Genomic DNA, 24,494 nt, shown 5'->3' with positions numbered 1-24,494 from the left:
ACAAATGAAATTATTAATTTTTTATATTTATCTCCAAAAATATATTTTCAATTTGTAAACTTTTTAGTTGCTTTATTAAAAAAAAAATTAGTATTTTAATATGTCATGTATTTTACTAAATACATAATGTACGATAAATTGTATGTCTAATATTACATATATTGAATTTTTCAAAGCATTAAATTGTCCAATAAATTATAGGGTATTATTTAAATCATTCCGATATTATATAGTGTAGCAGTTATGGTTTTGTTGTTTACTTACAGTTATGGGACATCAATAATTACTGGCCTGACAATTAAATTTACTAATCATATTGTCTAAAGTTGCAGATATAATACGAAACTAAATATATAAAGATTGTACTTGTAATAGCACAAGTCCAGCTAATAATTAAAGATAAAGAAGCTGAAATTTCCCAACTAATTGCGTCCGGCTGATAATTAAGCTGAAATGGCCCAACTAAAAGAAAAATAAGCAGTTTATAAAAATAAAAATTATTATAAATTTACTAAAATTTTCATGTAGTAAAGAATGTTATAAAAGATTAACTTTTTTAAATATAATTAGCGTCTAAGCCATTATTGTTTTCCTAATTATTTTTTTTTACTAACTTTTTTCGTTCTTTATTTGAATAAATATATTTTGTATGATTTTTTAGTTAAAATAAATATATTTCTTTACTTAGTAAAAATGAAAAAACATATCCAGCCAAAAAAATAGAATCAATAATTTATGTGTCTAAATTGAAAATTAATATTTTTATTAATAATTAGTATATAATTAATATCTATTTTAATGTTGTCCTTTTTTTATTGTTAATAATTATTATTAATGTTAACAGTTAATAAAAAGAAAATTTATATTACTTTTTCCATACCTATTTCATGTGAAAGTAAATAATGTATTGATTCTCCCCTAAATAAAATGCATAATATGTCTAATGATATAATAATACTTCAAGAAATGTTTGAAGTCGAGATGCCGGAATAACAAAAAAAAAGATTATGTAAAGAAAGACAACAAAGCTTTAGTAGAAAAGGAAAAAGGCCATGGGTTTAAATTTTATATAATTATTTTTTTGTAATTTTTTATTTCTTTATTAATGTCTTTTATAATTCCTTTTTTTTTATAAAACAAACTGAAATTTTCTTATATTTTTTCTTTATAATCTATATTAATAGTTTTTTATATGATTTTTAAGTTCGGATCAGGATAAAATCACTGATCGGGGCAGGTGCATTTTTTTCCTTTATTTATTTATTTTTTTTCTTGACCTTTCTTTAGATATTTGTGAAGATTAAGACCGAGAATTGTTGAAGGTACATTGCCAGTATATAAGATTAATGAAAAGATGTTGGGATTCCGATCCTAATAAAAGACCGCCAACTGGTGAATTGGTTGAAATTCTTGCTTGTTGGTTTGGATTATTATCAAAAGTGGAATATTGGAAGAATACTCTTTCCTGGTAAGTTAATCTTCAATGAATGAATAATTTATTAATTCGTAGTAATTATTTTATTATTTCTATCTAATTTTATTAATTTGATTTTTTAGATAATGAGCCTATTACTAAAAATCATACATTATCTTGTTATATAAGTAGAAAAATTGATTATTCCGCAAAATTAAATGAAATTTTAAATCAAAAAGAATTAAGTTCTAAATTAGTAATATATGGAGAAAAAGAAAACTGTATAATTATGATGCAACATTAAGTGAAAATTTAGGCATCAAAATTTTCATATAATTTTTCTTAAATCTTTAAAAATTTATTTAGATGAGTACTAGTACGTTTAAGTTCACAGCTTAACCTTAAGGCTGTTGGCTGTTTGAGCAAATTGAAATTCCTATTTTTATGAAAGAAAAAGAATTTTGATGCATCAAGTAATTTACAATAAAAATTTTTTATTAATTATTATGAGAATTATATATTCTATTAGTATATATTGATCATGACAAATACATAATAAATTTTATGGAATTACCTCTTGTAAAAAATTAAAAACAAATTTTTTAATGTAGAACGTGTGCACAATATCTTGTTATACTTTCATGAGGTCATATAATAATTTGGATAAATTTATTAAAATTATTTAAATTACAAACTAAGAATTTTGTAAAACATTTACTACTCTGGTCTTAGTGTTTAAATAATCCAAGATAAAAAAAATAAATAAATAAATGATGATAATTTAAAAATATAAAAAAAAAACACATTATTAAATGTTTCAAAATCCATCTAAAGTTAAAAAAAATTAATTATTTGCTTTATAAAGAAATTTAATTTCTACTTTATATTTTAAGAACTTACCATCTGGAATTTCTAGTTCATCTTGTTCTTCTGAATGAAGATTTGGATCATTATATACTTCGTCTTCATCTGTAAGAAATAAATAATTAAATTAAAATAAAATTTTATATTGACAAAATACTTTTTTTTGCTTACCATCAATATCAATATCTTTCCTCTTCATTTGTTGTTGAATTATTTCTTTATCGTCATATTATTTTTAAAATAAAAGTCACGTTATTTAATAAATGAAACTGATACAATGAATATTTTATTTCACTTATTTACTTACTATTTGAATTTATTTGCAAATTTATAAATTCTTTGGGTAATTTTTCACTATCACCTAAAATTAAGAACATAGAAATAGATTTAAATATTTAATCTATTATTTCAAACAAATCACCTTTAAAATATTTATTAATAATTTCTTACTATACTGCTTATTTGATCCATTAAAATCGTTAACTAAAACAAATATTAATTGTTAAACATTTATATATAATACTTCAACGCTATAACATTAAATACAGTACTTACTATTGTTAGGAATGTTAAAATCATACAATTTACTATGAAATACTATTAGTAGTAAAATTAAAGTATTAAGTATTTTAAAAACTGGATTATTATAAAAAATTATAGAAATTACTATTTATACGGTTATACCTTCTTGTTCTTCTATTATCAGTTATAATATAAATTCAAAAAAGATAATATTATAGTATTAATAATATATTTTAAAATAAATACATTCATTAATAAATATTATACACTTATACCTTCTGTTGCATTTCTTGGTTCAGGTAGATTTCCAAAGTTGTGAATTTTACTTGTAAATAATCTGCCACTCGTATAATTTTCTTCTACTTTATTCATTTCTAAATTATCCATTTCTGATTTGAATAATTCATCATCTGTCATATTTTGATAATATAAATTAAGTTCATTCACTTTAATTGCAAGTGCATAAGCGTCAGGTCTTTTTAGTGGATCAGCATCCCAACATTCTTTCATTAAATTTTTATATTCTAATGGAGTTCCTGGCACAATTTTTGGCCTTATACCGTTAATAATATTCATTACAATATCATTTCCATGTTCATAATTTATAAATGGTGGTTGTCCAGATGAAATTTCCCACATAAGAATTGCAATACTATAAATATCAGATGCAAAAGTATATTCTCTTCCAACAATAACTTCGGGTGCTATGTAAGGAAGATTTCCATATATACTTGTTGAAGATTTATCAGCAGGTCCACAAAATCCAAGATCACTAATATACCAATAATCATTAGATTGTGAATATAGTATATTTCCGGAATGTAAATCTCTATGAATTGCTTTCTCTTTATGAATATAATAAAGTGCAAGAATTATTTCATAAGTAATATTAATTCTCTTTTTCCATGTAAGTTGATTATGATTTTGTTGTAAATATTTTCTTAAATCTATTTCCATACTCGCCACTACAAGCATATAATTTCCATTTGATGGATTTTGTGTTAAACCATAACATCGAACAACAACTGGCCATTTATTACTTATAGTTAAATGTGATTTAGCCTAAAAGACAATAATTTGTAAAAATACTAGTGCTAATACAAAAAATTACAACAATTTTATGAAATATAGAATACAATAATACAAACCTCTTCAAACCAACTTTGATTTGCACTTTCAACATTTTCTAATTTTTTTAATATTACTTCGAAATTTTCATGTCTTTCTAATTGTTTTTTTTCAGAATCCCATTCTTCATAATGTCCATTAATCCAATCTGCTGTATATATTTCCGAGAATCCACCTTTTGTTAAATATTTAATATTTTCTAAATTACTATATGGAATCCATTCAACTATATCCTTTGGCCCAAGTGATTCCATTTGACATTTCTGTATTAAATTATCAATATCATCATTCCCAGATGTCCAATTTGGAAAATTTTCTTGTAAATAATTTCGAACACAATATTCACAATGTAATGTAGCTAAACATTCTTGGTTACAATTTTTACAAATTCTTGTTGTTCCTGAATTAAAAATAACTTTATCTCGATCATAATTTTCAACTAATTTTCTTATTGCATAAGTTTTTTCATCATTTGTAAGAATTTTATCAGCAAGGACTGTTTGTTTTCTAAATTCAAATTGTTTGTGTATATCATTGTAAATATTAGTATCTGTTAATGTTGCTGCTCTATTATTTGTTGCATAAATTAACTCGTATCGAAGAGTGGACATAATGCAATCTATAAGAAAGAAAGAAATAATTATTTTAAGTTCGTTACTCCAAGATAAATTAGTAAAATGCAAATTGTTGATCAAACTTCATGTTACGCCACATAAATTTTGTGACCTTGAGGCGTAATATTTTACGCCTCATAACCAAAAAAAGAACCATTTATTATTGTACTTTCTATATTTAGTATGATAATTTAAAATTAAAAATTTACTTTTTTTTTATTTTTTTTATTTTTTTCAGCGAATACAATTTATGTTTAACAAATTTGATTGTCATACCTAATGAATAGATAGTATCCTTGATTATTGATTAATATTCAAATAATTTAATAAACAAAATTATTAATTTATTATTATTTTTAAATCTTATTAAAAAAAATCAATAAAAACATGATTGATGAAAAGTCAATTTAGTTATTTTCAATTGAATTTATTTTAAATAAACAACGTGGCGAATAATGAACATGAAAGATTATAAGAAACTATTCAATTTATTATTTCTACTAAAAAAAGTCATATCTAAGAGAAGAATTTCTGTAAAATTATAATTATTATTATTTTTTTTTTAAGGTGTAATGAATGGATCGCAAATATAAGTTTAAATAAAAATATATTATATATGGTTCAATAAAAAAAAAAAGTTTGAATGAAATGAAATGATTACGTAACGATTTAGTGCTATAATAAATAAGGAATAGATCAGGCGCAAGTATGTCACGGGTTTTCATGTTACACAATTAAATTATTTATATGGAACGGCAAGACATATTATTTAGATATTTCATCATAAAAGTTTATTGGTATATATAGATAACCATTTTTATAAAAAATAATAAATAAATACATCATAAAGTAAGTTCAATTGAAAAATCTAAATCAAGCATTTTTTTTTAATTCCATTCAAATTCTTCAAAAAGACAACTAATGAAGAATTTTTTAATTATCTCTTTCACTTTATATTTTTCAAATAAATCTACTAATTGATGATATTCTTTCAAGCTAATAGAAAAAGGATTGTAACCTATTGTTAACAGTATAGGATTCCTATTTTTCCAATTGTCAAAAAATAATTTAAAATCTTCCAATTCAAATCTCTTGGAATGAAACTTAAATTTAAATAAACCAATTGGTGCAGACTTAGCTAATATAATAAACAATTTATCCCAACTAAATACATTAATATATCTATCATATATTTCAATAATTAATTCACTTAATAATTTACAATTAATTAATAAATTTTCAAATTCTGAAATAAGTGAATTAGTATTATTCATTAATGATATTTTAAGATATCTAAGATTTGGACAATTTTGATATATTGCTTGAATAAGCCTTTCATTATCAATATCATTATAAGTTATATCAATTTCAGTAAGATGCCCTTTTGTACTTTCAATTAAATTTACTAAACTTTTAGATGGAGCTCGATGAGTCTTTAAAATTTTTAAATTAGGTAATGATAAATCGTTTAAATAATCTAACTCATCCCAGCATTTAGTATGAGTTATATTAAATTCTAAACTTAATAAGTTTGGAAGATATGAAAGAAGTCTTGTAATAGGTTTCCAATCCATTCTCAAATAATGGACAGTTTCAGCGTGTCTAATCAAAGATTCTTCAAGAGACTTGTAAAATGATTTATTAGTATTTAATCCATTATTGTAGTAATCATCAGTGAAATCAACATCATTTAGTCTTTTTTGTACTTCAATTAATTTAATGATTCCAGAAATATCGGCACAGCAAGAAACATATTCAAATCTAAATTTTTTAATCGATTTGCATATTTTAGCCAATCCTTTCATAACATTTTGATCAACATCACCTTGGCAGTAAAAGGATTCAAGATTTGAAAAGCAATGTTCAGCCCCTGAAATATGATGTAATTGATAATCATAATATTTTTTATATTTATCTTGGATAAAAAGATGAATAAATTTTGTATTTCTATTTTTATTAATAAATAACTTTAATATTTCGTTTTTTATAACAGACGTGCTGGAATTTTTAATAATTCTTCTTCCAAAAATTAAATTTTCTATAAAAGATATATCTAAATACTTCCAGTAATCAATGTAATTAAATAAAGGACGTTTATATGTTTCTGTAATACTATTATCAATTCCTAAAGTATCTCTTGATTCTTCCGATAAATGTAAAATTATTGACTTAAATAATTTACTCATTGAACTATTATAACCGTGATATTGACCAGGATTTTCCCATAAAATGGGCACCACTATTTCACACCAAGTTCTATTAACAAAAAGACATGAATAAAGTGATTTTTTATCATGCTTTAATTCTTTAAATATTAAAAAAAGTACGTCTTCGTTGAGTTTTGACATTTTTTTTTTATTTTTTTTTTAAAAAAAAAAAATCCCGTACGTCCTGTTTTATATTCATGAATAGAGTTGTGCGACAAATATTTCGTAATTCTTGAATATAATTGGACATCATGTAACATGATGATCGACATTATATTTACATCAATAAAGATCAGTTGATCAATGAATACTTTTTTTTCTGACGTTCTGAAGATTATCGGCCACTAGACTTATTAATTTTACAAAATCTATATATTAAATAGGAAATTTTTAACTTTTACTTAAACATTTTTAATATGATAATATTCAAAACTTTACTAGTAACATTAGCTCTTTATGATAAAACATTGCCACTTCCCGACTTCACGTGACTGCCGTGGCTCAGGCATCTGCGCAAATAAATTCTTTCCATTTTACTATCATATTCTATGACTTTTTTTTTTAATTGTAAAAGAACTTTTCATGATACCGTTACCTATTTACATAGAAACAAATAATGCTATTGTTCTTTTCTACATCTTGTTGAAGCTCAATTTTGAGAAAAGTTTTATTTAAACGATTAATCATCAAAGGGAAAAATAATTTCGCATGATATTTGATAAAATCGGGTATCGATCGTTTCTGTTTATTAGATTGAGTGTTATGATCTTTTAATAAACATGTGATTTTACTGTAAGAATTTCTTTACAATTAACAAATAATGACAAAAGTCATTTATTGTTCGATAGAAAAGACTCTAAGAGTAAGATGAACGAGGTTAGTAGTCTGTGAAGACATAGTTTGAAACGTTAGTTGCGTTCGCGTGTAGGAATATGATGTGCTTTTGCAACGCATGTGGTAGAGCTTATTTAAGATTTGATTGTATTGAGACATTGAATCTTATAAATTAAGGAGAAAGGTTCACTATGTTAAAAACTTTTGTTGTGAATTATTCATTTTATTTTTCTTAAAAAAAAAAATTATTGAAGTTTTATAAATAATAAATAAAAAGAGTTTTTTTTAAAAAAAAAAAAATTTAAAAAAGGATGATTTGAGACCCTCCCAGTAATCTGATTTCAGGCTACATTTGTTTGAAACCGGTGATAAAATATCGTTTTAATAAAATATAGTTGTTTTTTGTTAATACTTTATGTGAATACAAGTATTTACTTGTTTTTGTTTTATTTAATTTTTTTTATTTTTTATTTTTTTTCCAAATTAATAATTAATAGAATGACGATTTTTTATAACTAAATTAAGGGTACTTACTAAATTAGTGAGTATTAGACTTTAAAATTTAATGGCCACATTTTTAAATAGTACTTTTATAAAGCAAGTAACAAATTAACAATGTTTTTTAAATTATTTTATGATCTCTTCTTGTATGATATTCTAATTATAAATACGTTATGTGCTTTTTTAGAATAAACTCTTATACTTTTCGGTTACAAATTATTATAAAATAATATTGTAAATAATAGTTTAACTGTATCGTAATATATTATAAAAAATTTCTTATAAAAAGACTCGTAAAAAAGATCGTAAAAAAAAAAATATTTAGCATATGCTTAATATTTAACAAAAGAAAATATAGAACGGCATTTACATAAATTTAATTTATCGTTATTATATTTTTAATTAATTATATTATATTATATTATATTATATTATATTATATATTTATTTTATATTATATATTTATTTTTTATCTCTTTAATTGGTAATCAACAACCAGGCGCAATTGTCTCCCTTGCATCATAACATCAAGAAGATCCTCCAACTTTTTGAAAAATTAATATCTTATTTGTGAGTGCGTAAAAGTACAGCAAATCAGATTAAAAACTTCCGAAAGTTACTGTACAATCAAAAAAAAAAAAATCCTAGAAGAAACTCACCATTCATCTTCATGTTATGGCAAATTTTCAAAACTTTCTAAATTTCAATGTTTGGGGTAGAGATATGAGAACTACAAACAAGAATGGCAATAATCCCTAGTACCTCATGTGATTAATACGCCAGCGGTTACTCCTAATATTAATGAACAGATTTTGCCGCTCCAAATAAGACATTTCAATAGTCTGCAAACCTCTTTAAATGTTGCAATGGTGTGAACGCTTTTAATCCATCTTGTGACTGTTTCCACCCTTTTCCTGGCAATAATCCTTCTATTGTGCATAATTCACCTCATGCGAGGCTCCTGTATTCGTTGAGTGTGAAATTCCACAATATAATTGCATCTTTTTATGTGATTAACATCGACAAATGGGAGTCATAGTTGAGTTGTTTTTTTATACCTATATCCAGAATTATGTTAATAAAAAATGTTAAAAATGTTTTAATTTTTTATTTTATTTTATAATGACGATAGTTTAATAATAAAAATAAAGGGTTCTGGTTTAAAAGCGAACAATTTAATATATAAAATAATAGAGAATCTATGCATTATTATTATATGTAATAACATAAAATAAGGTCACTTTTTTATGTAGTAAATTCTTTAATTATGGGACGCAGTATTATATTTTAATTTTAGTGACGTCCGCAATTGATGTTAAACTATGACGTTTAAGTATGATGTAAGATTATGTTCGTGTCATTTTTGTAATGAGTTATTTTTAGATATAGAACAGGGAACTATGTTCGGGGAATTTCTAAATAAGGGCATAAGTTTGAAGGTCAAAAAAGGAATTTTTAAAAAGTTGATATTACGAAAAGGCGGAAGACGTTAAATTCGAACTATTAGTGATAAAAACAAAAAGGTTTACTAATAATAGGAAAAATTGGAAGAATTAAAAATGGGAAACATTAATTCATTAAAACAAAAACACAGAAAAAATATTTTGATGAAAATCATTTCTTATAAAAGGGAAATTGATACTATTATTTTAGAAAAAAGGAATTTTTTAATAACCAAGCACTATATTATTTGTTATTCGGATTATATTTTTATTAAATAAAGTATTATTTTGTTATAACTGCGGTTAGGGATGGCAACGGTCACGGTCATTAACCGGTTATGACCGGTCATGACCGTGACCAATATCGGTCGGTCAAAGACCTCTGACCGACCGTTTGACCGACCGGTCTGACCGACCGGTTAACCGACCGTTTGACCGACCGTTTAACCGATCCTGAAAACGTTTGCGAAACGTAATTTAATAAAAAAATGTTTCGCAAACGGTTTCAGGATCGGTTAACCAGTCGGTCAAATGGTCGGTCAAACGGTCGGTCGGTCGGTCAAAGGTTCTTGACCGGTTATGACCGACCGATGACCGACCATGACCGACCGTTGCCATCCCTAACTGCGGTGGCAACGTAGTTTACTACGGGCGTAGTTTTACAACGGTTAAAATTTTTTTTTATATATGTTATTAGCCGCTATACTGCAAAAGGTAAATAAGGTATTAACTTTATCGGGACATTATTACACAATTATACTAATCTGATCTAGATATTTTTTTTTTCAAAAAAAAAAATATTTATATATCGGATAAACGCTAAATATTTATTTCCGGTTATAAAAGTCTTTGTTATAGGATGGGTATTACTAGTTCTTAATTTAGAAAATATGTTGAAAGTTGATCATTGCTCATTTAACTTTTCATAATAAAAAAAAAAAAAAGATTTTTTTATGCAGGAGACAAAATTTTACGTACAGTCATGCATACAGTATTTATACATGTGTTACAAAATAAAATAGCTCAATTAACTCTTCACAATAAAAAAAATTTTTTTTTTTTCATGCAATAGGAAAATATTACGTACAGCCATGCATATTTAAAAATAAAAAAGCTCAATTAACTTTTTATAATAAAAAAAAAATTTCATTTTTTATGCAAGAGGCGTGTGTTTCAAAATAAAAAATCTTAATTAACTCTTTACAATAAAAAAAAAAAATTTTTTTTTCATATAATAGGAAATATTACGTACAGCCATGCATATTTATACATGCGTTACAAAATAAAAAAGCTCAATTAACTTTTTATAATAAAAAATATTTTCTTTTTTTATATAAGAGGCGAAATTTACGTACAGCCATGCATATTTATACGTGTGTTTCAAGTAAAAAAGCTCAATTAGGCTTTCACAATAAAAAAAAATTTTTTTTATGTAAGAGGAGAATTTTACATACAACCATGCATATTTACACGTGTTCAAATAAAAAAAAAGTATATAATCGCAAATGGACGACATAAAAAAAAATAATTTCTTTGGTAATAAATTATATATTTATAAGCAATTACCAAATGGATGATACTTCAGTAAAAATTAACGATGATGCTAACAAAATCGAAATCGAAGTTGATAAAATCGATGTTGATAAAAATTATGATGTTAAAATATTTACCTTCGATAATGAACTACATAATGGTAAACCTATTACTATGATAGAAATATCACCAAAAGAAACCTACCTTATTACTTATAGTGAAAAAGATAGTTCAATTGTCGGTTGGAATGTTGAAGATATAGATAAGGTTCGACTTAAATTTCATCAAACTGTTAAAATTAATGAAGATAAGAAATATGAAATCGAAAGTTTAAGTGTTTCTGATGATAAGAAACTTGCTTATATTGATACAAATGGTAAGTAATATTATGTAATTATAAACTTATGGTAATTGATATTTATTTTAATATTTTTTTTTAGACGGTATATTCGGTATAATCGATATGAATAATAAAGATAAAAAAATTGCATTAGATTTAAATACAAAAAATGATTATCATACAATTTATTATTATAATTGTACCTTTAATTTAAAAGGTGAATTTATTTTATGTGGTGTAGTTGGAAATAATAGTACTTCTGAAGAACATGATATTATTTGGATTTATTCCACACAAACTAAAAATAACAAATGGGAATGTAAGAGATTTTACAGGTTACCTTATTATTATGAAATAATTAGTATATCAAAATATGATAAAGTTTACCTGTTTTCATATGAAAATGATTACATTTATGAATGGAATATTAATACTGAAAAAAGTGTAAAAATATTTGTTAATAGTAAGAAGGTAATAAATATTATAAAATTATTTTCAAACCAATTGATGTTAAATTATAATTAAATATATTAAATATTATTTACTATTTTTTAGATTAAAATAAGAAATATCGGAATATTCAGTAATGAAAAGTTTAATATTTTAAAAGTCAATGATATAATCATAGTTTATTCAATCGAATTGGGAATTTCTATTGCTTCTTTGGATATAAATGATGGTAACCATTTTTAATAAATTTTATTTATACTTCAATTATTACTCATATTAATCACTATTTTTTTAATTTAGATATTCAACTTTATAATTTTATGAATCGTACTGGTTTATTTCTTTTACCTTCTTTAATCTATTATACATCAGATAAAGAAATCAATTATTGCTGGAATAGTAAATACAAAAATTGGCGTAATGAAACTGAACCAACAAATGGAATTCTAAATGAACGTGTTTGGAAATCTGAATTTTACGAAAATATGTCAAAAACTAAAGTTATTGAATATGATGATGATGACAAGCAAACTTACAATCACTTAAATGTTCATTCAATTAATCCATATATGAATACTGTATCTACATTATTTCAAAATGCCACAGCAATTAGTGATTATACAAATAAATTAACTGAATCAGTTGAAAATTTAATTAAATGGGAAATATATATATATTCTGATGATGACAAAATTAGACTAGAAGTTTTCAAAAAAATTAATACTGAATGGGAATTAATTAGCACAAGAATTGAAAATCATCCTTATAAATCTAAATATTCCAATCATAGACTAATTGTGAGCTCATTATTTAATAATAATGATATTGTTATATTGACAACATTTGGTATTCTTATTTATACTTTTAGTGAAAATAACAAATCTATTTCTTTAAACTATTTTTATTTTATGAATTTCGAAGATTATAGATACGATAACAAAAAATATATGGAAACACTTCAACATAACAAAAGAATATTTTCAAAATCTACTTTACCATTACCAAATTATGACAGTCTTAAATTAAATGGATGGGTTTTAGAATTAATAAATAATAAGTCAAGTTTTTTGAAATATGGAGTTGAATTATTAACATTTGCAATTAAAGAACATAAGTTAGAATTAATTGATGATATTTATAAAAAATGTATGACTTATTTTAAAGAGGATCCATCGAATAATAAGTCATTTTTAAGCATTATCACTTCTGCAATGCCATTACTAGATAAACATTATCCAGAATATATTCCAGGATATTTATCAGAAACGAATATGATAATAGATTCTTCTTTTTATAGTATAAAGCATCAAAATAAAAATTTGCATCTTTATTCTTTTTTTCAATCTCCTCAAATAGCCAATTTATCGAAATCTCTTTTATGGACAAAATATTATTATAAATTTTATTTGAAATTTAGAAATAAATTTTTAAAAATTATTCTTGCTTTAATAATACTTTTATCTTTACCCCTTTATTTGGCTATATTTTATATTTTAACAAAATACAATTTTATTAATAATATTTACACTCCAGATGTATTTTCTTCTCGTGCTGTTAAAATTTTTAAATACTTTCAAAAAGATATAATAACAACACCAACAATTACTTTTATGACTCCTTATATTAATTTTGTTAATTATTCAAAAGATTATAATTGGTTCTTAGAATTAATTAGACCTCAACCTAGTCCATTTACTGAATCAATCACTAGAATTATCTATAAAACATCAAATGGTGAAGCATTAATTAATTTTAAATGGAATGCTTATGGAAAATATTATTATGCAATGATTTGGATTTTATTTATTGCTTTACTTGGATGCTTTACTACTGCTGCAACAATTCCTCAGCAATATATCAGTGAAGAAGTTAGACAACAACTTTTTATTGCTTCGATTATACTTGGATTTATTCATTTGATTTTTGAAATTCGTCAATTTTTTTATAATATTACTAATTGGGTTCATAATTTGTGGAATATCTTGGGTAAATATAAATGTTTATTTTAATTATTTTACAATATTTTCTTTAAGCAAATGGAATTAATTATATAATATTTTAAATTACAGATATAATTGCTTATTTGTTTTCAATTTATACTTCTATTTACTGGCTTCAAACAAATGATAAGAACAATAATTATCTAATTCAATTGCTTTCTTTTTCATGTTTATTTTTGGATATAAAATTTTTGTTATTTTTTAGAATATTTGAACAGATTGGTGTATATTTTGAAATTTTTGATAGGGTTTTAAAAAGGATTTCTTATTTTTTATTTGTCCTATTCATTATCATAATAAGTTTTGCACATGCATTTTATATTTTATTATCACCAAAATCTGAATTTTCACTTGAAAAAATTAATACAAATAATAATGATCCAAATAATCCTTGGAATTTAGCTCCTAGTTATAGTCAAATAATTGATAATGATAATGGAAATATAAACTCCAATCCATTTATGATTCAAACACCTGATAAAAATACAAATATGTTTACAGATATTAGAACTTCCTTATTTGCTATGGTTTTACTTTTAATAGGTATAGTATTTAACATAATTATATAAATATACATAAATATTTTTCTAATATTTTTAAGCAATTCTTTTTATCAATAGGTGATTTAAGTGCATTGTCCAATTGGTCATATATAGACAATCCATCAGTTACAATATTGATTGTTTTATTTTCCATCTTAATTGCTATGTATCTTATGAACTTATTAATTGGAATGCTCAATATAGCAATTAACGAAGAAGATAATAGAGTCTCATATTTGATATGGAAGGCAGAAGTAAATAATATTAATATTAATCATTCAATTTCTGTAAATATACTAATATATCTCAATTTTTATTTTTAAAGATTTTGGCTGAGATTGAGTTATTTTACCTATTACCAAATCAGAGACGTTGGAAAACATGGTTTCCTGAAGTAATGTATGTAATTTTGCTTTTTTTTTTAACATAATTTTATTAATTATTCAAATTTATTTTTCTAGACATTATTATGCTGATGTTGAAAAGACTCGAACAGAAATTAAAAGATTGATTAAAGAGGGTGAATGGGATAATAAGAAATTCATGCAAGAAAAACTATTAGAGAAACTTCATATTGAAAATAATCTTAATGACAATAAGGTAATATTAGAGAAAGTAAAATCTAATGATGAGAAATTAGATAAGTTAGAGAAATTAGAGAAATTAGATAAGTTTGAAGAATTAGAAGAGAAACTAGAGAAATTAGATAAGTTAGAGAAATTAGAAGAGAAATTAGAGAAATTAGACAAGTTAGAGAAATTAGAAGAGAAATTAGAGAAATTATTGGAAGAAATACATGCAAAATAATTTAATTTTATATTAGTTTTATAATTTGATCACTGGAGTTATTGGAATTATGAATAATGTATTAAATAGACCAGTTTGTAATCAATTATAAGAATTAAATAAAGGTATTTTATGCTTTTTGAAATAGTCCATTTCAGTTAAGTTTCATATAGGTGTTTTTAGCTTAAATTATAGCTAAAATCTATAAAATCTAGTTGAAATTGACCAAACTGTCTTGCCAAAATTTATTTCATGTATGTTTGTTTAAAAATGGGTTTAAAAGAAACCAAAACAGGAAAACGGTTGAAAATTAATCTTTATATGTTAATGTCAACGTCAACATTGGCATTCGTACCAGGATTGGAAAATTTTGTTAAATTAACACCGGTCTTACTATTTTTGTAGACTAATGCTTTTAAGGCCATATAAATAAAATTGTTAGTTACATTTTTATTTTTATTTTTACATTCCACGTGAACTAAGCCACGGTACAAATTAGCGGCCGGGTTACAAAAACGTCACGAAAAAACACTTTTTTTTAGTCACATGATACCGGCCGGGTTCAAAAAATTTTAAAAATAAATAATTTTTTTTCATTATTTAATTACATCATACTATATATAAAATGCAAAATGATTTAATATATACAAATAAAACTCTTATTATTATTTATTGATCATATTATTATTATCCATATTAGTATTATTAAGGTAAAGAAAGTTGGGAGGCACTAGACATAAGTTCTCTAAATGCATTTTTTTCTTTTCGTATAGGTGGTTGATAGTCTTCTGGAATTTGTAGTTCAAATAAAATTTCATTTAATTCACATTGAATATTAACATTAACAAATTCGTCTTTTAATGAATTTCCTACTTTCGAAAGTCATGATAATTATTATTAATAAAAACTTCTGGCGAAATTTCTCCAGTAGCCAATAAACGAAAAAATTCACATAATGAGGGATTACCAGCAACAGGATGTATTTGCCAGTTGGGTATTTCTTTTCTATCACTTTAACGCTTACAAAAGGCATTTTCTATTTTTGAAAAAAACTATGCTTATCCAATTATAGTTAAGGGGAGGGATTTTTTGTATTACTAATCGATCTTAAATTTTTCATGCGGGTCACCGGATAGGAAAAAAAATTATTACAGTAAAAATAATAAAATTTTTTCCCGAATCACCGGGTAGGAAAAAAATTTACGTTTTTTTAACCAATCATATTTCAGAAATCGTCTAATCTTTTTTTTTTATTTTCCCGGACGGCCGGATTACTTTTTACTATTTACTGTATATTCACGAGAAACGAATTATTTTATTTATATGGCCTTATTTATTTTTGTTGATTTTGCTTAGATTTATTTCCTAGCGACCAGGCTGCGGATACTGGTAAGTGATCACATGATTTTTCTCACTAATATTATTAATTTTTTTTCGTATTTGCTTTCAACTACTAATTGTTCTTTTTTCTAAAAAAAAAAAAACAACTAGCGTTATTTTGTTTTGTTTTTGTTTTTATTTTAGAATATAGTAATATAATTTTCTAGGTATTTATGGGAAGAATTTCTTTGGAGAAATATGATACTCCAGATATAATTAAAATTTTAGGTACTGCTAACTAATTCAGTTACTAATACAAAATGGATAGAAAAATTTTTTTGATCTAATATATCAGACAAGTTTCAAAAATGATTCTTTCTTGGAATTTCAAAAAATATTGATTTAATATTCAAAAAGCCAGCTATAATATTCAAATCACTCAAATTTTTCTTTGATTCCAGGAAAGCTTTTAATATCACTTATTCAAAATGATTATTTTCAAACGAGAGTAGTATAAATTTGGGAACGAGTGATTAAATTAAAATTCGTTCAAAATCCTGAAATTTCCTCAAATTTTACTATCGATTAAAAAAAATAAATTAGCTAAAGAAGTTCTGCACATATTTCACAAAAAATAAAATATTAAAGTAGATTTACTTAAAAAGGAGATTCATGATCATAAATCACAATTTGTATAAAAATCATTAGAATTTTTAATTATTTATTCTATATATAATTCAAAACAACAAGATACTAATATTGATGTAAAACATTATTATTGTCAAGTTGTATTCGTGAAGAAATTTATTAGTATATTTTTAAACATATTCAGTTGTAAAGTCCATTCTGTTCATTCAGTCGGTCAGCTCATTACAGCTTAATGTTTACCCACTGCTGCTACCCAGTTGACCATGTTTAGTGCGTGCTTCTGGCATTTTAAAGAATTATGAAATATTATTAATCTATGCCAGATTTGCCAGATTTTGGTGGCAAAAAGAAATTTATTTGGTTAATTAATTAATAATAACTAATTATTCTTTTATTTATATTTTTTTTTTTCCGTCTCATTTGAGATCAACGGATGCTGCGGTGAAATAGTAAGCGTTTATTTGTTTCATTTTGGAATTTTTTTAATTTTTTTTTATATTTACCGGTATATATTTAATTTATCTTGGATTGGATTCAAAAAAATACTTTTGTGATACGGTAAGCACTAATTTACTTTATTTCAGAATTTTTTTTAATTTCTCTACTTTATTTTACTGATATTTTTTTTTAATTTTTCTTTTCGTCCTTTAGGATTGGAAACTCATGAATCAAATGGTGCGCCCTGATTAACACAATGGTTATATTAAATGACCTCATCAAAAAACATTAACAAATGGATTCTTTTAAAATAAAAAAAATATATCAAATAGTTCTTATAAAAAAAATCAATATCAAATACTCTTCCTTTTTTTAATTAATTTATTTATTTATTTTGATAAAGAACAATATTAATTTAAAGATATATAAATATATGTATTAAACTATTCCATTAATATTATTTAAAAGTGGTGTACATTTGTGAGCACTAGAATGTAGTGTCTGAATTAAAATTGTCAACATCAACATATCAAAATTGAATATAATTGTAGCGCTATAATTAAAAGGCTTCCATTATGGACAAGGGAATACGTCCCAATTACCAGAATTTCCATTATAGTGCCAACAAGAATCCTGATCATTATTGAACGGTCCGCGTTTTTTAAGATCTTGAACGCTGCCTAAAACATCAAAATCAAGGTAAAACGTTGATTTGTCTTCAGGTATATACAAATGGTAGCCTTTATGAGCAGATGCCATTTTCTCATCAATTACGACGCCATCTGGAGTAAGGGCAGTAGTAATAGACACTGTGCCAACAACCAATTTGTTTTGAATCCATACTGTATGCCCTATACATACAATATATTACATCCAATCAATACATTTTAATATTGAGAGAATTACTGCTATAATTATTTAAAAATTTACCTTCAGTGAGCGATGTAAAAGCTATTAGGCTAAAGATGATTGAAATTATTAAGGCGAGAGACTTCATGATAAAAATAATGATACGATTTGTAGTTTGTGGATTCGATAAAAATTCTTTACTTCTTCCTGGTAAATGTTTATGTTTGAATTCTATTCAAGATTTATTCTTGGTGTATTTATAAGAAATTTACAGTTTATCCTCAAACATTATTCTGTCATATTTTAATGAAAATTTCAATTAATTAAACACAAAAAAAGTTCTTTCTATTTGCCCATTCATTATTCTCTCATTTAATTAATTTTATATGCCATACTAAGTTATTCATGAAATAATTTTTCATACATGATTGTCTTTATAACAAGAACGTGCCATGAGCATATTCAGAAAGTATCATTACTCCACGCCATATCACCTCCGATTTACAAAATAAAGATAAAAAAGATAAAAAGATAATGAATGTATGGAAATATAAAAACAAAAAAAAAGGGGATATTGAAGTAAAGTAGTGCATAAGACGGAATTTTATTACAACACCTATAATCATAAAAACATTAATAATTAAAATGACAAGTTCCTGAAGATTAATTTTTTTTTCAAACAGGGATGATCTATCGTCAAAATCTCTGTCCCTGCCCGGGTCTGATTAATTTCACCGAAAATCACTTCGCCGAAAATCTTTCTCCTTATACAGTCATTTCAAGCAAAGCTATTTTCAAAGGAAAATTGAATTAAATTTTTTTTTTTTTTTGGTTCATTACAGTTGAAAATAATAATAATATGAGATAATAAAAAAAGTTTGAGGACATTAATTAAGGCCATTATTCCAAACTAATAATTAGTTTAACGTCCTTTCTGGCTCAAAAATTTGAGGGAGGGGGAGGGAATAATTTAAACAAACATGAAATTAAAACATATTAAAGATTTAGGAAACTTTCGGTAAAATCGGAAATATTCGGTATCATTCAATTTTAGTAAAGAGAGGTGTGCTTTAAACATATGTGAACATATGTGTTTAAATTACCTTTGAAATTTTCAAAAATAGAGAGGAGGACGCTAAACTAAAAATTAATTTGGAGCGGCCTAATTAAATGACAAGCTCCTGAAGTTATCCATTTATTTTCAAAGGGGGATTATATGTCGTCAAAATCTCTGGTTCACCGACTATTACTTCACCGAAAACCTTTCTCCTGCAATCATTTTACACAAAGCTATTTTCAAAGAAAAGAAAATTGAATTAAAAATTTTTGTTTTTTGTTTATCATAGCTAAAAATAATAATGATATGAGGTAATAAAAAATGTTTGAAGCCATGTACATATAATATTTACTAAATAAGGACAACATTATAAAAAAAGAAATTTTTTTTGCGAAAGATATAAAAATACATTTATTATTTTTTTTTTTAAAAAAAAAAGTCATTTGATATTATTATAATGTCTAAAAAGTATTGTAACATATAACATATAGTAAGAGCCGATCAAAGATCCCGACATAGAATCCCGTTATAAAACAAGCCCAACGCTCGTAATCCTAAAAAATCATCATAACTGATAATCTCGAATGTTCAAAATCCTGACACTCATTATCCCGACATTTATTTAATTTTTTTTTTAGACGTAATACCTTGTATTAGTATCCCGTCACTTTTTCCACTCCACGTGACTTGTGTGGCGAGATTAATTTTGAAATAGAAGACAAAGCCTTTTTTTTTTTCCACGTTAAAATAATGTTTTAAAAATTCATTAAATAATAAAAAAAATTTGAAAAGCTTAAGCTGTAAATGATTTTATTTTACTTTTTTTTTTTAGAATTTATATTATTAATTCTGAAATGACAGACTAGTAGTTATTTAACAGGTATAGAAATATTTATTTATTGATTTTGCTTAAATATTTGTTAAAAAAGTATCTATTTTTTTCTAATAAAATTAATTGTTTACATTTATTATTAATTTTATAGCGTAATTTTGATACTTAAGTCAGCGGGTATGGAACTACTTAAATATTAATTTTTATCAAAATATCTTGAATGTTTACAAAAATATTGATATTTTTATATGGAATTGCGCAGGTGGGTATTTTCACTTTATAGCTTAATTTTGGTACTTTCGTTAAATAAAACAAGTCTTTAAAGGTTAAGTAATATTATTCAGCAGGCGTTGAAAGTTGAAACTATTTATATATAATATTTATCAAGCTAGCTTGAGTATTTATGGAATAATTTGAATTTTTTGCAATAAAATATTTAAAAATTATTATCTTTAAAAAATGTTTATTTATTTGTTTATTAAATTTAATATAGTGTGAGAGAGTTATTTTTTAAATGTATTTGTTGTAAAAGTAATAAAATAATTTTATTTTATAATATTTTAAGAAAAAAAATATTTTTTTTTTGTGGTTTTTTTTTTCTAAGATAAATGTTACATGCGAAACTACCAACTCAATTAAGCCAATTAAATTTTAAACGCAACAAAAATCACGTGGAGTGGAGGTAAATGGTGCCCAAAACATCAAAATAAAGGTGAAATTTTGAATATTTATCTTCACTCTTCAGGTATATTCAAATGGTAGCCTTTATGAGCATCCTCATCGATGGCAGTAACTATAGACACTGTGCCTTTAACCAATTTGATTTCAATCCGTACTATACAGCCTGTATACATAATACAATATTACACCTAATTAAGGTATCTGGACTTTTCGCCGAAAGTCCATTTCACTGAAACCCATTTTGCCGAAGCCATTTCGCCGAAGGGATATTTCGCCGAAGGGATATTTCGCCGAAAGGACATTTCGCCGAAACCCCTTTCACTGAAATTCCATTTCGCCGAAGCCATTTTATCGAATGGACATTTCGCCGAATGGACATTTCGCTGAAAATTATTTATTCCATTTGGTTATTTATCTAAATACATAAAGAAGTGTTTTCTATAAATTTTTTTGAATTAGCTGATTTTTATTAAATTTATCTTGTTGTTTATAATATATTAATAATCATGTTAAGTGATAATATCCTGGAAAAAAAAAAAATCTCTACTTTATTGCGTGATGAATATTTTTATTAAAATGTTAATCGCCGCCATTTTTGGCGAAATGTCCATTAACGAAATTGAATTTGGAGAAAGTGGACGATTTGGTGAAATGGATTTGATAAAATGCACTTTCTACGAAATATCCTTTCGACGAAATGACGAAACGACGAAACGTCCCTTCGGTGAAATATCCCTTCGGTGAAATAGCTTTGGCGAAATGTGTTTCAGTGAAATGGATTTCGGCGAAATGTACCGTAACCTTAATTAATACGATTTATACGTTATAATGTTGAGATAATTATTCAAAAATTTACCTTCAGTAAGCGATTTGAAAAGCTATTAGACTAAAGATGATTGAAATTATTAAAGCGAGAAGAGAATGAAACTTCATGGTGAATATAAATGACAGTGTATGGTTTGTGGATCTCTTTACTTCTTCCTAGTAAATGTTTATGTTTATAATTATTCTGGATTCTATAATCAAGATTTATTTTTGGTGTATTATTAAAATTTACGGAAATTTACGGAAAATCTTTGGGTCACATTAATAATACTTAAATGACAAACTCCTGAAGATTATCCATTTTATTTTCAAAAGTGGGATCATCTACTTATATGATCGTCAAAAATCTCTTCCAAGACTGGTTAATTTCACCGACAATTACTTCATCGAAAAACCTCCCTATAAAAATGAATTGTGTTAAATTCGTATTCATGTGTAAAAAACGTCTAAAAAGTACCATTTTGTCCGATTTATGTCTTATTTTAGTAATTATTAATATGTACCCTATAAAAATGTAATGGTTTATATTTGTGTTCATATGTCTGAAAAAGCACTATTTTGTTTGATTTTTTTTTTTTGTAATAAGTACAATTAATAAAAGAATTTTTTTTATTTTTATGAGAAAGATATAATAAAATATTTATTTTTTTTTAAAAAAAAAATCATTTTATTACAATATCTAAAAAGTATTGCATATGTCAATGAACCCCTATGAAAAATATGGGAGCCGACGATCGAAATCACAAGCGACAATCCTAAGTCCTAACAAATCATAATCTCGAAAGTTCAAAATCCTTTATTATCTCGACATTTATTATTTTTTTTTTAATTTTTTTTTAGACGTAATAATTTTTTTATACCTTTGTAAATTGTAATGATTAATATTTCTATCAATAATGTCTTTATTGTAAAAATTAAAATTTTTATTAATTTTAATAGTATTATAAAGATCATTTTTGAGTAGTTCCCGAAAAAACAATGATTATGCAACATGATTATAAAATATATTAAATGACTTATCAAAAGATATTAAAAAAAAATGGATCCCCCTAAAATAAAAATAATATTAAATAGTTTCTATAAAAAAATAAAATATTAAATACAAAATATTAGTTAAAAAAAGAAAAAGAAAAATATCAAATAGGCCTATCAATAATATATATATATATTAAACTATTCCATCCATCTTATTCAAAAGTGGTGTGCATTTGTGAGAATTAGAATGTAGTATCTGAAATAAAATTGTGTATAAGAAACATTCATTTATATAGCAATTGTCTTGCGATGATACTATGATCAAAAAGTTTCTAGCTCCCTCTAATAAACCTATTTCTCGTTATTATTAACAAGCGTATACGTCCCAATCATTAAGGGAACCATGAAAGTGCCAACAGAAATCCTGATTATTATTGAACGGTCCGCGTGTTTTAGTATCTTGAGTGGAGGTTATAGCTTCTAGATAAAGGTAAAACGTTGTATAATTGTCAGGTATAGTCAAATGGAAGCCATGATGAGCAATTGACCATTGCTGATCAATTTGATTTTGATGTGCATAATCTAAAGTATCGACGGCAGTAACTGCAGCCCATGTACCTACAACCAATTTGTTATGAACCCATATTGTATGACCTGTATATACAAGATATTACATCTAATTAATACGCTATAATACTGAGAGAATTACTGATATAATTATTCAAAAATTTACCTTCAGTGAGCGACATAAAAACTATTAGATTAAGGATGATTGGAATTACTAAAGCGAGAAGGGGATGAGACTTCATGGTAAATATATGATATAGTTTGTGGATCTGATAAAATTTTCTTACTTCTTGCTAATAAATGGCTATGTTTCTAATTATTTTGAATTTTGCTCAAAATTTATTCTTGGTATATTTATTAAAAATTTGCAGTTTATCTTCAAATGTATTTACCGTATCACTAATGAAAACTTTGAACAAACAAAAAGGAAAGTTTTTTCGTTTAATCATTTATTCAATATTTATATCTTCGTGAAATGTAATTTATTAATTAAATTTTATGTCATACTAAATCATTTTTCATATGATTATCTTTATGTTAAGAACATATCCGGAAAGTATCATCACACCACGTCATGCTACTAAGACGCAATTTTTTACGTAGTTCGCGTGTGAACGATAGACTAATTGAAAACCTGATTTTACTTTAAAATAATCTAAAAATAAACATCTTGTACACATTTAGAATATGTGATTTAGGGGCGGCGCAGATCATTTTAAACATAAGATTTATTTTCGCGGAGTTATAAACCCGAAAATTTTTTAAAAAAAAGATATAATCTGGAGGTTTTTCAACAAAAATTTTAAGTGATTTGGTTAAAAAAAAAACTCATTTATTATAAATTTGTGTAATAATAAAATAAAAATTAATTCCTTAAGGTATCCATTCAAGTACTATATCGTCATAGTCATTTATTTTTAATTGCCGAAATTATTTATGAAGATACCACTCCTGAATAAGTATTGAAGATCATCATAACAATCACCCACACCCATAACTGATAATATCGATCCCAATTTTGCCGATCATTTGCTGATCATTTGTCGATCATTTTTCATAATAATATGCTAATGAATATTGCAACTTTTTTTTTTTATTTTAGACTAGGCGTAACCGTCGCGCTGC

At 24.7% G+C, this 24,494-nt stretch overlaps 6 protein-coding genes across 6 annotated transcripts; 2 read left to right on the top strand and 4 right to left on the bottom strand.

The window, feature by feature from the left end:
• Positions 1-2,231: 2,231 nt before the first annotated feature.
• Positions 2,232-3,217, bottom strand: OCT59_016965 (uncharacterized protein; the record flags this gene model as incomplete). The annotated part of the gene is made up of 8 exons (XM_066146044.1): positions 2,232-2,242; positions 2,315-2,383; positions 2,450-2,494; positions 2,586-2,639; positions 2,729-2,761; positions 2,834-2,875; positions 2,963-2,974; positions 3,076-3,217. The coding sequence occupies 8 exons, from the start codon at positions 3,215-3,217 to the stop codon at positions 2,232-2,234; spliced, it is 408 nt and encodes a 135-aa protein (XP_066003772.1).
• A 2,212-nt stretch (positions 3,218-5,429) lies between these two features.
• OCT59_016964 (uncharacterized protein) lies at positions 5,430-6,890 on the bottom strand (the record flags this gene model as incomplete). Its single annotated transcript, XM_025326891.2, has 1 exon — positions 5,430-6,890. The coding sequence occupies one exon, from the start codon at positions 6,888-6,890 to the stop codon at positions 5,430-5,432; it is 1,461 nt and encodes a 486-aa protein (XP_025173947.2).
• Positions 6,891-11,095: 4,205 nt separating this feature from the next.
• Positions 11,096-12,720, top strand: OCT59_016963 (uncharacterized protein; the record flags this gene model as incomplete). The annotated part of the gene is made up of 5 exons (XM_025319396.2): positions 11,096-11,435; positions 11,500-11,870; positions 11,955-12,078; positions 12,150-12,646; positions 12,718-12,720. 5 exons carry the CDS (start codon positions 11,096-11,098, stop codon positions 12,718-12,720), a joined length of 1,335 nt encoding a protein of 444 aa, XP_025173948.2.
• A 1,862-nt stretch (positions 12,721-14,582) lies between these two features.
• OCT59_016962 (uncharacterized protein) lies at positions 14,583-15,198 on the top strand (the record flags this gene model as incomplete). Its single annotated transcript, XM_066146043.1, has 3 exons — positions 14,583-14,645; positions 14,717-14,790; positions 14,853-15,198. 3 exons carry the CDS (start codon positions 14,583-14,585, stop codon positions 15,196-15,198), a joined length of 483 nt encoding a protein of 160 aa, XP_066003771.1.
• A 2,958-nt stretch (positions 15,199-18,156) lies between these two features.
• OCT59_016961 (uncharacterized protein) lies at positions 18,157-18,580 on the bottom strand (the record flags this gene model as incomplete). The annotated part of the gene is made up of 2 exons (XM_066146042.1): positions 18,157-18,434; positions 18,514-18,580. The coding sequence occupies 2 exons, from the start codon at positions 18,578-18,580 to the stop codon at positions 18,157-18,159; spliced, it is 345 nt and encodes a 114-aa protein (XP_066003770.1).
• Positions 18,581-23,169: 4,589 nt separating this feature from the next.
• Positions 23,170-23,611, bottom strand: OCT59_016960 (uncharacterized protein; the record flags this gene model as incomplete). Its single annotated transcript, XM_025330542.2, has 2 exons — positions 23,170-23,456; positions 23,536-23,611. The coding sequence occupies 2 exons, from the start codon at positions 23,609-23,611 to the stop codon at positions 23,170-23,172; spliced, it is 363 nt and encodes a 120-aa protein (XP_025173950.1).
• Between the last annotated feature and the right edge of the window lie 883 nt (positions 23,612-24,494).

Source organism: Rhizophagus irregularis, chromosome 25, assembly GCF_026210795.1.
Source record: "Rhizophagus irregularis chromosome 25, complete sequence".
NCBI classification, from domain to species: Eukaryota; Fungi; Glomeromycota; class Glomeromycetes; order Glomerales; family Glomeraceae; genus Rhizophagus; species Rhizophagus irregularis.
Note: the sequence above shows the minus strand (reverse complement) of the source record. Positions and strands in the feature narration are given on the sequence as shown.